Source organism: Buceros rhinoceros, unplaced genomic scaffold, assembly GCF_000710305.1.
Source record: "Buceros rhinoceros silvestris isolate BGI_N320 unplaced genomic scaffold, ASM71030v1 scaffold3974, whole genome shotgun sequence".
In the NCBI taxonomy this organism is placed as follows: domain Eukaryota; kingdom Metazoa; phylum Chordata; class Aves; order Bucerotiformes; family Bucerotidae; genus Buceros; species Buceros rhinoceros.
This window is the reverse complement of record NW_010409885.1, coordinates 112,918-127,468: the sequence shown is the minus strand read 5'-3', so window position 1 is coordinate 127,468 and position 14,551 is coordinate 112,918. Positions and strand designations below refer to the sequence as shown.

Genomic DNA, 14,551 nt, shown 5'->3' with positions numbered 1-14,551 from the left:
AAGAGTGTAATTCAGTGTGCTGGAGCAGTGCTTTATGCTGTGTTCTGAATAAAAAGTCAGGTAGGATTTCCTTGTGAAACTTCATTTGTAGTTATATTTTTCAAACCAAAAGAATAATTAGTAAAGACAAAAATAAATTTCTGATAATTAGGCTCAGTAACAGCCTGAAAGTCTTTGGTTTATTAAGAGTGAACCTTTCATTCAATTCTGATTGTCACTATCCAGCTCAGAACCTGATGGGTGTCTCCAGGCATTTCTGGGAGCAGCTGTTCCTGTGAGGTGTTTTTGACAATCACGCTGTTTAGTTCCTTTGAAGGAAATGAAGTTGTGTGTTTCAAATGTCAAAGTTTGAAAACAGTGAGCTAGATAATTACTTAGTTACCACTAAGTTACCGGGTAATTACAACTCCGTGTATTGATCGTGCACCCAGGACAAATACGTCATGACCCTCAGTGTATTAGCAAATCAAAATGTGCTTCCTTTCGAATCTTTGCTACTTTTTGCTGCAGAGATGTGTAACATTTTCTGTCGTGTGTTAGCATTTGGAGACAGATTTATGCAGTTGCACTTTTCTTTTTTTTTTCAGAGTAGATATGATTTTTACCCCTGGACCTCCATCTACTCCCAAGCATAAGAAATCCCAAAAAGGAGGAGCTTTTTCTTACCCTTCACAGCAGTCTCCCAGGTGAATTTTTTATGCCTAGTATATTGCACGGACCAAAACAGAAATAAAAAACTTGTTCATACCAAAAGCATGACCTTTATTCATCCAGCCAGTACACTGTCGGAGTGATGATACCAAGAGGATATGTTGCTACAAGAATACACGTGTGTAAATGTTGAGCCAGAAAGACACTAACTTCCTTAAGAACAATGCAGGATGGAAACCGAAATGTAATGGCTTCTTAATTGTCTAGGTCAGCTGCTCCACGGCTTGGAAATGTGGGCTGTATGAAATATGTACATTCGATTGCTGATGTGCTGAGTTTCTAACATTGACTAGTAAACCCACAAAAGCTTGATAAAAACCTCCGGTAGTTGGAAGGTAGCCCTGTTATGTTCCTGAAGTGAAAAAGTTTCATTATAGCCCCCTCCAAATGGCAAGCACAGAGTTGTAATGATGCTGCTTTTAATCCACTGATTGGTGAGAATTACCAAAAATAAACTGCGGTACCAGGTTTCTGGGTGTGAAAGTTACGGCATGTTATTTTATTGCTGCATTCCTGGGAACAAGAATTCAATAATAAATGATATTTGTTCTGTTATTTACAACTATCAATCTGTCAATAAATACCCATGAAGAACCGCACAAGACCATCAACAATCTGTCCCCAAAGCTGTTATGGTTGCTCAGAACAAAAGTAATCTTACAGAAAATAAATTAACTTGGCTCGATCTGGTTTACCCCACCCAGTGAAAAATCCAAAACCATGTAAACGTGAAGACAGGGACCTACGTAAACGGAAAAGGCAATGAGCATTTGGGAAACAAAGCAGATTGCAAAATTTGAATGAGCCCCTATCGTCAGTAACCCAGTGTGCAGACCCTGACATGTTTGAGTGAAAGTTTCTGCTTCACTAGTATCTATTCACAGCTACATTTTGAATTTTGTCAGAAGAGAACAACTGGACTTGTTAAAACGAAAGTTTCAGAGTATGTTTGTTCCAAGTCATGTTAACGAACAAGTGCTTAGAAATCGTTTTTGTAGACTTTGACATATGTTAGGGGAAGACAGATTCCTTGAGGTTTGGAAACCTTCTGATAAAGTTTTAACTTGGTAATGACCATCCTGGATCCCTCGAAGTTATAAATCTAAGTTCTTTAGTTAAGCAGAGAGCATCTTACCTCCTGAAGTTAGTCCATCTGATGGACATGCAGTAGGGAATTACGTAGAAGAAAATTTATTCTACAATCTACTTTACTTCTCCAGGGCAGGCTCTCTCTTGTCAGCATTTCCAGTCTCTGCCACTTACTATGTGGATTAATGAAATTGAGAAAAAAAACCCCACTCAGCCTTGAAATTCAGATTCAGTCTTCAAAGACACGAGTTACAAAGAACTAGATTTAGAAACACATGGCCGCCCATAGATCCACTCGCTAGACTTTCTCAACATTGTTCACAAACCTGAAAATATTCCACCAAGGTGGAGATTTTTGTTTGCTTTTGCTTTTTCTTAATCTTTATCTAAATTTTGAATAGACTCAATTTTAATTAAAAATCGAGAATACATTTTTTTAGAAATGCATTGTGATCACATGGAATAGACTTTTGCTCCTGTTCGTATGATAAATAACCAAACTCAATCTTCTCTTAAATGCGGCTCCAAGGAGCTGTATGAACATACCCCCAAGATGGTAATTCTGTGTTCTGATATGAACTACTTACTGCGATGCAAAGAAAATGTGAACACTAATCGAGTTATTAATTCCTTGTAGAAATGATCCATATGTAGCCAAAGCATCTACAGCAGATACTGAAGACCAAAGTATGATGGGCAAATTTGTTAAAGTTGAACGACAGGTATGTAATTTCATGACAACGATGGAGGCTGGGGTGCTTGTACCGAAACGGTAACGCTGGTGTAAATTCTGTGTGAGCCTTTGGCTGACCCACATTTGTGCTGTTGGTGGTCGAAACTCACACAGATCTTATACTAATGATCACAAGACTATGTTGTTGGTTTTTCATGACAGAATTTAATTAACCAGGAGGCGTGTTCATTTTGAAACCTATTGGTTGAATGTCACTGCATAGGGCAGCAGGACCTTAACCACGATGCTTAGAGGCGGCTTTGTCATTCCCTTAGGCTGTGCTCATCGTGTCTGGTGTTCTGTGGTGAGCACCACCTTCTTTTGCAGGGTCTGGCACTCAGAGGATTGCCTTCACAGGTGGTTTTGGGCCCTCTTTGTGCATCCCAACATATTGTTCAGCAAGTCAAGCCACTCTCACTTTTAAATACGTAACTAAGTAAGATGGAGGCAAGTGGCATTGATTCACATCACTTCTTTCCATGGCATGTAAATGTTCAGGCACAAAGTACTATCAAAAGAGAAAGGAAACTAGTCCTGATATTTAACCCTGATGTTGTGGTGCTATTAAGACTTAGAGAATAGGTCTGCGTGCAAAGTTAATTCCATCTGTTGTATTTTGATAATAGCTGTTTACCATATGATATCAAGACTTTGGTTGTAATGTTGTAGGCTGCTGTTGGATACTGGACTGTCAAATATCCAGCAACAGTAAGAACATTAAGAACATTTTTTGGCACAGTTCATAGGGATGAGGCAGAGGATAAGCTGGCATCCACTGCAGTCCAGCTTCCAAGGGAACGTCATGATTACCCTGTAATTATCTTCGAGACCAATGAAGATGGCAGCATTTGCTGGGGGCAGTGTGTGTATGAAAACGTTGACTCTTCTGTTGAGCAACTGACCTGAGACACTATCATAACATTGGTATTTTTCAGGTTAATGACATGGGGAAGAAACTGGATTTTCTTGTTGATATGCATATGCATCATATGGAGCAGCTCCAAATCCAAGTCGCTGAGATAAGCCCACTGAAAGAAATGGCTTCTCCTGCGAAGGAGAAGAGAGAAGAAAACAAATATTCTGAACTAAAAACAATAATATATAAATACACTGAGCAGTGTGCTCATGAAACTCCTCACAACTTCCAACAGGTTCCAGTCAACAAAGTCAGTCCTTACGGTTTCTCAGCACATGGACATATGACTCATTCACAACCTTCATCAATAGGTGGCCAAAACTCTGGCAAAATGCAAGCCACACCTTCCTCCACTTCGTATGCAGAAAGGCCAACAGTTTTGCCTGTGTTTACGCTAATGGACTCCCAGGTTAGCTACCACTCTCAAGGAGACCTACAAAGCCCTTACTCAGATAAGGTGTCTCCAAGGCAGAGAAGGAGTTTAACGAGAGACAGCGATACTCCATTGTCCCTTCTCTCCGTCAACCATGAGGAACTTGAGCGCTCCCCAAGTGGCTTCAGTATCTCCCAAGACAGAGATGACTTCCCATTTGGCCCCAATGGGGGATCAGCATGGATGAGAGAGAAACGCTACCTAGCAGAGGGGGAAACGGACACAGACACCGACCCTTTTACACCAAGTGGCTCCATGCCTTTGTCTTCTACAGGAGATGGGATTTCAGATTCAATATGGACCCCTTCAAATAAGCCAGTTTAGCAGTGCGTGGGGGGGCAGTCACTGGTTGGCGTCTCCGTGTAATGTAAGCATACTTTGTATAGCTCACTTACTCTACACCCAAAGCTTACTAGTTCAAAACACCAATGGCTGCGTAAGATGCATGTGGTATTAGTGGTAGTCATTCTGCACCATTTCATACAATTTACTAATGCAGTTTTTTTCATGCTACCAAAACTAAGGAGCTTAGTTTTGAGCACGGTTTGCATGACTTTACCCTATATAAATGGTACAGCTGATTTCTTCTATGATACATCTCTCTCTGGTACTCTTCAATACAACGATGGTGAAGTGATAACAGGGAAGATATGGTGGTCCCTGCTACATTTTGCAAACAGAGCAGCAAAGTGAAATATTTTCAGGAGCAATGTCCATTTGTGGAAACATAACGTCTGAGTCCATTTTCCAGTGTTAAGTAAATCAATCTCTAACCAACCTAGCCAAGAACATCTAATAAAATTCGAAGCAGGGAGAAAGCTGAGTGGCTAAATGTTTCTCACGGGATCTCTAAAACAACTACCCATGAAATACAATGTCAAAATGAAATTAACAGTAGAATTTGAAATTATCAAAGCCCCTTCCTGGGATTGATCATGGGTATTTATTTATTGTAAAATCTAAGTATAATCCATGAAACTACTCTGAAAACCTTCACTAGTGTCTATAAAATAGCTCGAAATGTGACTACCATGCTATTTTGTAGAAAATCTTTTGCTAAGCCTGTTTGCTACTTATGGGTCAAATTTTTCTGTTCCAAAACTAAGGTTGTTCAGCATAGGGAACTCCAGGTTTACACACCCCACTCTTATTGACTTACGTGCTGCTAAGTAAGCTGTGTAATGTAACTATGCCTCAGTTTCCCAATCTGTTAATGGGGAGTTTCCCTTCCGCACGTGCGCACAGGTTGTAAGGCTCAGCTCACCAGTACTCGCCAAGCGCTTTCCGCTCCTCAGATGTGCAGAGTATCGCTGTTCTGTTCCCTGGGAGTTCCACAATGTGGGATGCTGCCAGGATCTGGTTCTCTCTGTTTGTTGGAAATGGATTGCTCCAGATCCATGAATGTGTGCCATATTTAAGATCAATGTACGAATAAATAAATAGCATTTCTGTCACCTCTCCCTGAGCAACAGAGGGATAGGTAGGTTCCCTAGGCCTCAGCCAAATTTTTTTTATAGGAATTGGAAATTACATTGAGAGAGAGCGGGAAAACCATCCAACCCACTGGGAATGGGGCAGAAATTAATCAAAGAACTCACCACTACGGTGGGAATGTGGTATCTACACGGCTACTGAAACTAGCCTGTCCGAATGGCCTGTGCAGGATTCATCTGGTGTCAGCCCAGGTGCCCGTGGAAGAGCATCTCTTTGAAGTCGAGTTCGGAGGCTATGCACTCTTTACAGCTGGAGGAAAACTGATCAGTACGGTCGGTGAGCACAGGGTACAAGAACCAAGGCACACATCAGCTTTAAGATGAGATGAATCTCATCTTTAATTCAGTTTTCTGCTATGACCAAATTTCTGCCGACTTCGAAGGGAGCAAAGAGTGACTTGCTTAGATGTCAGATGATCAAAGAGACCCACAGTCAGTAAAAAGGCTCACCCCTACCCCTCTGATCCAAGGTGAAGCCCCGTTACCATGGCTCATGCCCACCTCTTGTTGAGAATGACCCCTGTCACTCCACACAATCACGCCATCGCCATGGCCAGAGCACTGACCAACAGAGACACGAGGATTTAACCCATGTGGGAGGCTAGAAAGTGGACTTTCCGTAGTGACTGCCTGTGTCCTGCTGCAGCTGCACAGCTCAGCATCCTTGGTACATCCCATCAGAGCACAAGAGGTACAATGAACTGGGCTTCCCAGTGTTTACTGGGTGTTGCATAGACCTGGATAGAGTGTGCTTTGATGGAAGGTACCTCGTTGGGTTTTGCCCACTGGGGTAGACTTCATGATTGGTTACTCAATATTGTCGACGTCTTGCAACAGTCCTTCCATACAGGGCCCTTCGTTTCTCTTCCAGATGCAGGCATTGCTTTCATCTTCATTGCTTGTTCTCTATTTAAAGCGGCATCTTAAGGATTAGGATTTTCTTATTTCATCTGCTTTGTCAGCTAAATTGTGATACACCCCTTCTGGGACAGATCTTCAGGGGAACAACATGCTGTGGTTACTGGAGTAAATAATGCAGACCAGTTACAGCCTTTGGAGACTGGGCTGAGTCCATGGAGCTGATCCAAGGCCAGTGACTATGATGACATGAGGCACAATTTTGGTAATTATTAATTGACAAAATAGCTGTTGACCTGAAAGATAATCCATATTTGGTGTGGTTTCATGGCTAGCTTGAAGAGAATAAAACAAGCTGACAAAAGTGCAATTCATTATAATTTGGCATATTGAGAAAAATGATGTGGCCATCAGTGGGAATACCTGTGTGGCGCTTGCTGCAGGCTTTCTGATATAGGACTGCATGTCTGTGGCAACTTGCAGGTTTTAACCCTCACATGACAAATGAATAAAAAAGAATGAAAACTGATTTTACCATTGCTAGACTTCTTTTTGGATGAAGCCAGCTTCCCTTTTCTTATATATGAAGTGCCTGGCATCCTTACTGATTGCCTGTGAGTTTGGCCCTTCCTAAAATGCTTTCTGAACACGAGCACTCGAAAATCAAGGCAGCCAAACCCAAGTGCGATCTGCGACATTTGTTTGTGAACGTCTTTGGCGGTGGCTGTACCACGCAGTTCTCTGCCCGGTTCCCCCTCAAATTCTTCATTTCAGGTTTCTAAGCTCTCCCATGCCGGGTCATACAAAGAAAATCTTTTCTCAGTATGAAATCTGGCTGAAAAAGAATAAATCGCCTCATCATAAAGGTATGTTTGTACCAAGAGAAAATCAAAGGACGGGCAGACTCTTGGGTGAGTCGACAGCAGCACAGAGAGCGCAGCCCCAGAGGAGGAGGGATTCGGGCTGCCCTGCACTGTGCACGCTTAGCAGCTGACCTGCCTTCAGGTTAGAGTTTTCCCTGGGCTGTAAGCACCAAATTGCTATCTGCAGCTTAAAAGCACCAGGTCAGGTGTTTGTAGTCATATCATGAAATACTTAACGATGGGCCAGCTGGCCAGATAAGGTTTGCCTCCTCTGAAAAGGTGCTGGTGCTGTGCTCAGCAAGGCGCTCTGCAGGGGACAACTCTGGATTCTCCGGAACAAACACAAGAAGAAGGTCAAAGGAGGTCTGATCAGCTTATTTTTTTAATACTGATTTCTTCGAGCACACTTCTTTGCACTGAAACCTCTTTGCACACAGTCACTGCTCTGTTCAGAAGGGTGATGTGCTTAGCAGCTCTCTGCCTCCTGCGTCGTCCGGATTAAACACAGGTGTGCATCAGTTCTGCTGACGGTGCGGGCAAAAGATACGGTTCAGGATGTTCCCAGCAAGGTGAGATCTGGAGACCATCCCTGATCTGGGATGTGCACACAATCTTTGTCAGACGCCAGTTCAGGTTGAGTCCAGGGAGTGAATCCACCTTGGAACCACTATTCGTGTGCCTGCCATAGGTACCGGACAAAACGGAATACCTGTGATTCCTGACCCTGGCGAGATTTAAAAGCCTGGAATGGTTTTGCAGAGTAGGTTCACCACATAAGAGGAATCATTATTCACAATTTCATTTGAGAGAGGCATCTTGGTCAATAGTTCTCTTCATGCTGGGAATGGAGTAGGTGTATCGCTCTTCCATTTTATGTGACCTTCCAGTTTCGCAGCTATCAATTTTGTTTGGGTCTGATCTTCCTAATGTCTAGACTGACAGTGACACTTCGTTTATCTGTGGAAGAGAATTAACCGTTGGCATCCATGCTCCGCTGACTCTTAACTCCTACCAGTGAGCAAGAGCTTGTTTCAGGCCATGAGATGTTTTTTGTAATCAGAAAGTGTGGGGCTTTCCTCTCCTCTCCTTGAAGTTGGTAAGAAACCTTCCTAGACTGAGGCAGCAGGAGCAGGACTGGGTCCTAATCTGCTTTTATTTATTAATTTCCTTGTGAAAGACAGCACTGATCTGGAGATGTTTTTCTTAGCTATGTTTTTACCCCGATTTCAGTCCCTAACAAATGACCCACACCTGGAAGTTTTCGGAAAGGTGAATCTGTGTGCCTCTGTCTGCAGCATTATTATCAATCAAGCTTCCTCACTCCAGATTAAAACCGGGACTATTTCATTAAGGCAGAAGTGAATGTGTAGTTAAACTACGCAGGTGTAGAAAATGTGGTTTACACTCCGTTTAAAGAGTTAGTCCTTTAAAAAAAGTCTAGCCAGGTGGTGGCTGTTGTCCTTGACTTGGTTTTTCCCTGTGCTGAATGAATCAGTCTGGCTCCTGTCAAGATGAAAGGGAATTCAGCATGTGGAGGGTTTGGCTGAGAAGTCCCTAGGTTGCCTTTGGCTGTATTGCTGTGGGTTTATCTGTAACTTTGCTGCGTTGTTACAGTTCAGAGTGGAAAGAGTTCTGAATTTTTCTGCCTCAGGTTGTGTCCCAGCAGCGCCACCAACTAATTCCCACCTGAACCAGTGTGTAGTGGGGCTGCCGTGTTGTGGCCTTCAGGCGAGCACCGTGGTCCATCAGTTTGCGAGATCACAGCCTAAAGCAATCTGCGAATGCAGATTAAGGTGCAAATTCAGCCCTGCTGGGAGCCCAGTTGTTGCAGGGGTGCCACATCTGTGTACGTAAGAATGGAATTTGTCCTGCTCGGTGGTGTGAGAAAGAGGTGGATCTCGATTCCTTGCTCCCCACAGCGCCCACCATGAAGCTTTAGGTGCCTAAGAGCTGAAAACCTAAATTTTCTACAGCACCTCGTGAATTTGATGTGATGGCACTTTCCCAGGAGCCCAGCTGAATGCGGGTGTTCACTTTTGAAGACCATTTTCAGAGGTGCAGAGGAAAAAGGGGGCGTTTTCACGTGTTTTTAGCTGGGCGCTGTGCTAATGAAGAACCTGGGTATCACTATCGCTTCTAATTGTTTAGGCTGCGAGATTTGGTCCTTCCCAATTCAGCTTTTAGTAGCTTCCCTCTGAGGTTAAGTGAAGCAAAACACAGGAGGTGGGATCCTGTTTCCCTCCTCAAGGGTACACCGAGATCGAAGGTTACATAGCCAACCACATTTTGTTTTCTAGTTATGGCATCTGATTATTACTAGTATTTGTGCCTTGCTCACTGAAATTTCTCCATGCTACAAAGATGCTTTTCAGATTCTGGCTGACAAGGGAACACAACTTTTATACAAGTGGCCTTTAGTGCTCTTTATAATATTATTTATTGTAATTTTTAAACTGTATGTGTAATTTATATTCTGGCACTGTCCAATATTTGAACAACTTTAATATGTTTATTTCAATATATTATGCAAACGATTCTTCTTAACTGATTTTTTTATGTTCTGTCTTTAAAAACTGCACCACTTATTAATAAATAGAAATTTCAATTATGATGTGGAGAAATTTATTTTCATTTAAATCGCGAGACCTTCACATACGTTCAAAGGACACGGTGTCAAATGTACCCCCACAAAGACATTGCCAAAGAGCCTTTTGGCCGCATCTATGCAGGGCTGAACCCGTAGCTATGAGTAGGCTTTATGCGGCTTCCACAGCAAGTCCTGGTGTAACACACAGTAGGTCCCATTATTTGTGACTTTTTTTGATTTAGTTGCCGTATATAAGGCTTTGACCGGGAAGAAATGACAACTATGAAAAAACATACTCATACTAGAAACATTCATATGCTAAAATATGATGAAATTGCTCACAAAATATAGAGAGAATATAGTAATGGTGCTTTGATGCTCCGAATATCCTCTGCAGGGAACTTAACAGCTGGCAAGAGGGTTCAGTTGGGAGTTCAGTTGCCCGAGTTGTCCCCCCGATTCTCTTGCTGTGCCCCTGCGTGTCTTCAGGTCTGCATGACTGTCTTCCACCAGAAGGCTGCTCACTTGTCTTGCCCTCTTACACAAATAGGAGCGTGTTGCTTTTGGTGAACCAAAATTCACCTCAAACATCTTTTCTGCTGTTCTGTTTTCTGTTTGTGTCTTGGCTGGGGATAGCATTTTAATAGTTAAATACATAGATAGATGGTACATAAGTTTTTTTTCTCCTGGCTGCTGGTTTGGAAGTTGCCGTGTTTTCCTGGAAAAGGCATGGAGTGGGCGTGCACACGTGCACAGCACAGTGTGCTTGGCTGAGAGTATGGCCGGAGGCTCGGTGTGTGTGGAAGGAGGGGGACGTTGTACCACCTGTCTGGTAGGTTTGATTTCTCTCAGTGACAACAGCTGACATGAAGTTGAAGACACCAGTTCCCTTTCTTGTTTGATGCCCTTTGCGATGAGTGGAGGAAAAGCTTCATGATTTAGATTTACAAATGCAGAGTGCTCAATCAGTAACTGTCATCTTTGGCAGTCCCGAAGGAGCAGTGCAAGGATTGTGTGGGTCTGTGGAGATCTCGAGGGATGTATATAACACCCAGAGGAGAAAGCAAAACCGTCAGGAGTGCAGAGAGACAGAGAGAACCAGTTTGGGGATTCAGTACGTTCCCTGCATCCTGTTTTGCTCTGTAGACAGGAAAACAAAGCTACGCAGTCACTGCGGCAGCAATCATGCTCCCTGCTTTCCTGGAGAAATATTTACGCGGAGGGTGAGCGTTTGGTGGCACAGCACGGCAGAGGAAAAAGGAGTCGTGTAAAGACTATACTCCTGAGAAAGCGACTTGCTCAGAGCGATGTTCTGAGTGAGAACACAGCATTGTCTCCAGGAGTCAAAGTTGGGGCTGAACAATAGCCCCCTCCCCGGTCACCTGAGCATTGCTCTGCAGCTGAGGAGAGTTAAAATTACAGAGTCCCAGGATAAAACGCAGCGTGAGGTAAAACCTGCTGAAAGTCAAATTATCCTCATAACCAGACATCAAACGGTTGGAGCGGATCCCAGCACGCACATTTTCCTGGTTACACCTGGATTTGTCCGTTGTTACAGAGAGGACTTTCATCCCGGCCTTCTGGATGAGGCACTGAGCAACTGATGATTAAATCGGTTGAAGCAGATCCTGTCAAAGAAAAGGTGTTTCCATGCTCCTCGAGATGCAGCAAGTCAAGAAAATGTTCCTTTTTTCACACCAGTAACTTCCATATAGGACTAGATAATCTTAGATGCAATACAATCTCACTGGATAATGCTTTTTCGTGAAAGGCAGAATGAAGGAAAACAAAGGTGAGACTGTGCACGTGGGTGCAAACGTATGTATAAGCATCAGGTTTATGAGCTATAACTCTATGAGTTGTAGCTGCAGTTGCCTTCCAGCTTCTGAAGTGCCTGGTGAGGGCAGGATTGCAGGACAGAGACACAACCTGACACACACATAGTATGATCCCATAAACACCTTTTCTGTGGGAAACCGGGACACCCAGCACCCCCCACCAACCCCCCAAACATAGGACTGAAATCTGGAACTCGAGGAATCGCTTTCTCCTATCTGACATGCTGGCAGGTTGCAGGGTTTTAGCTGTTGCACTACTTTTCTTCCTTCTCCGGGTAACATCACAGCTTTCTGTGCCTTAACTGGTGAGAGTGTGAGATGGGGACAGTGCAATTAAACAATGACAAGTGGCAACAGAACAAGCCTGATGACACACTGGTCACCCAGGCCGTATCTACAATAATAAGTAGTGCTGGAGATCCCTGCAACCCAAATGTCCATAGTATTGGTGGGACCATGGCGTTGCAAGGACAATCCCAGAGTGGTCTTGACCAGGAGGTCCAGTGTTTCCCAAGCCAGGTTTGGAAATGGGGGAGAGGCGGGGGACCGTTCCCAGCAGACAGTTTTTACACAGCCGTCCTGTGCATCTCATCTGCCACCTCCTCTTTATCCTCTCCCTCCCTAACAGGGGTTAGAATATTTCCCTGGGGAGGTTTTGTGCAGATCCTTAAAGCAATTTTTATTCCATGGACTGACTGTGAATCCTTTGAGGTTGCCTCTCTCTAATTGCTCCAAGGTTTTGAATTAATTCACACATCGAGGTGCTATAAAACTACTGAATGGATGAATAATTGCTCTTAACTGTGTTGCACCTAAACCCACTGATTTCAGAGGAATCACTTACAGTCCACAGGTGTAAGTAGGAGCAGAATTTCACCGACTTCCTCGAAGAGTGACTGTCTCTTGGATGACACTAACATCACTCATCATCACCAAAATGGCCCTGCACCATTGTAGTGACCAGATCTCTCTTCCTTCTTCACCACTTCACCACAATGACAGGCAATTTTCTATTTTATCTGCTGATTTGTTCCTTCTGATTTTCTCCATGTAAGATACACTTCAGGTTTCTTCTCCATCATCTCAACCGTGTTTAAATCACTTCTCCAAGGATGGCTAAAGCTTTATGAAAGGTTCTTAGCCTGGCCTACCTCTTGCCATCGAAGGTGTCATGGGCCTCATTGCAGTAAAATGAGCTGTCCCTTTAACAGGGGAAAAAATCCTCCCTGCTCTGCAGTCCCAGTCATCACTGCCAGGAGGAGCTTCCCATCCTCACCTGACCTACCACAGAGACCTTCCATGCAGATTCAACGGGCACTTTGTGTGCTTATGATTGTGTTACCTCTAGTTAGTCCTTCTGGGATGAGGATAACAATTTCCACAGGATTTTAAAGGAAGATTATCGAGCCTGTCTACTCAAAGTCTTTCACGAAGTGATTATTTAGACCTGACAATAACCTCCAGTTTTATATAAGCTCTGAAGATAATATTCTTTGTCAAGAGAAATCAGGTAAGTTGATATTCGCTGTTCTAAACCTCAGTGGTTTCACGTGTACTTGGAGGAAACCATTTCAACTCAGCTGTTAATGTGTTTGTATTAAATGTGTATTTATTACATTTTATTAAATTCTCGTACAAATAAATCTAAACTTAAAAAGTAGTTGCAGCAGTTTGATGAAGTGTGTGATTGTAGCATGGGTGTATTTTCCTATTGACATGCAGTATTTCTTTAGAACTTGGGTGTGCTTAAAATGAGAGATGACACTTAGATGTGGGAGCTGAATGAAGGTAAGGAAATTATACTCAAGGATTTTCCTTTTTTATTTCTTTGGTCTCTTACCTTCTGTTCTGCTCTGTTTAGCATGAAGACACGGGAAAACTACTCGTTATCTGACTGCACTCTGTACAAGAAAAATGGGAACAATTCAAACTTTGTGGTCACCTGCCACATTAAAATTAGTTCAGATGTAGCATAGGTAACAAACACGCTGGTTTATGATTGCTGTTAATCCCGAGTGACAAAGAGGGATTTAATAAGAGGTCTTCATGAGTGTGTAAAGGTAATCTGAACTGGATTAAAGGCTCCAGTTCAGCAGTTCAGGGAACTCTGGATCAACAGGTCTAAGTAAAATGAGTTCTGCTAATACGATTCAGCTCAAAATAATCACAAGAGGAGGATTGTCATATCCAGTGGCGGTGAACGAGAATTTGTAACTGAAGGCTTGACCTGCAGCCTGTATCAGATGAAAGTTTGGATGGAAAATGTTCACTGAGAGTCGGTTCATGGGATGGCAGTGTGGCGCCTGTGAACTGCACCGTGTTTCGAAATGGAAATTGTTAGTGATTCTGAGCTGGTGTACAACAAGAGTTCCGTGTCTGCTATTTGTATTTTAGTCTTCATAGTAGTGTCACTTATGTTGGCAAACAAAAGAGATATGGTTACAAAGCAATAGAGACTTGTCCTTCATAGATAAAAATCAGGCGTCAGATAACCAGAGTAACACAAACACGGTGTGTACAGAAGGAGTTAATATTACTAATATCCACTTTGCTGAGAGAGAAGACATTTCAGGGAGCAGTTCTAGTAATATTTGTCACAGTTGGCTTTGAAATTTAATTGGACAGCATAACTGTTCAGAGAGGTCATGCTGGGAAAAGATTTTGGAAGGCAGCTAAAACCTAATCAGTCTCGACCAACTGAGGAGTAAGGGCAGTCCTCTCTAGAGTGATGTTCTTGGTATTGAGATTTCTCTGCAATTTCTTTTTAAGCACCTTGCACTGGCCAGAGGACCCCACGGTGCTAAATTCAGCCACATTAGAAGCCCTCCCATGAACGGAGCATTTTCCATTCCTTTTATACCAACATTATTCAATATTTCTTTGCTACGAGTAGAACAGGATTTAGCTTATTATGATCCATCCTCCCAGGTTATGTTTGCATGCTGTCCCAGTCTGTAGATGTTTTGCTTGATTGAGTCCGCGGTGTGTAATCACACCACAGTTAAATGTGGGTGTCATGGCCACGCTGCT

General features: G+C 43.1%; 1 protein-coding gene across 1 annotated transcript in view; it reads left to right on the top strand.

Moving 5' to 3' along the window:
• KCNQ3 (potassium voltage-gated channel, KQT-like subfamily, member 3) overlaps positions 1–4,289 on the top strand; it is a 29,514-nt gene extending 25,225 nt beyond the window's left edge. The window contains exons 12-14 of the mRNA XM_010135373.1: positions 588–686; positions 2,438–2,522; positions 3,469–4,289. Coding sequence (XP_010133675.1) covers positions 588–686; positions 2,438–2,522; positions 3,469–4,206 — 922 coding nt within the window. The 3' untranslated portion in view covers positions 4,207–4,289. The remainder of the gene's footprint in view (positions 1–587; positions 687–2,437; positions 2,523–3,468) is intronic.
• Positions 4,290–14,551: the final 10,262 nt, after the last annotated feature.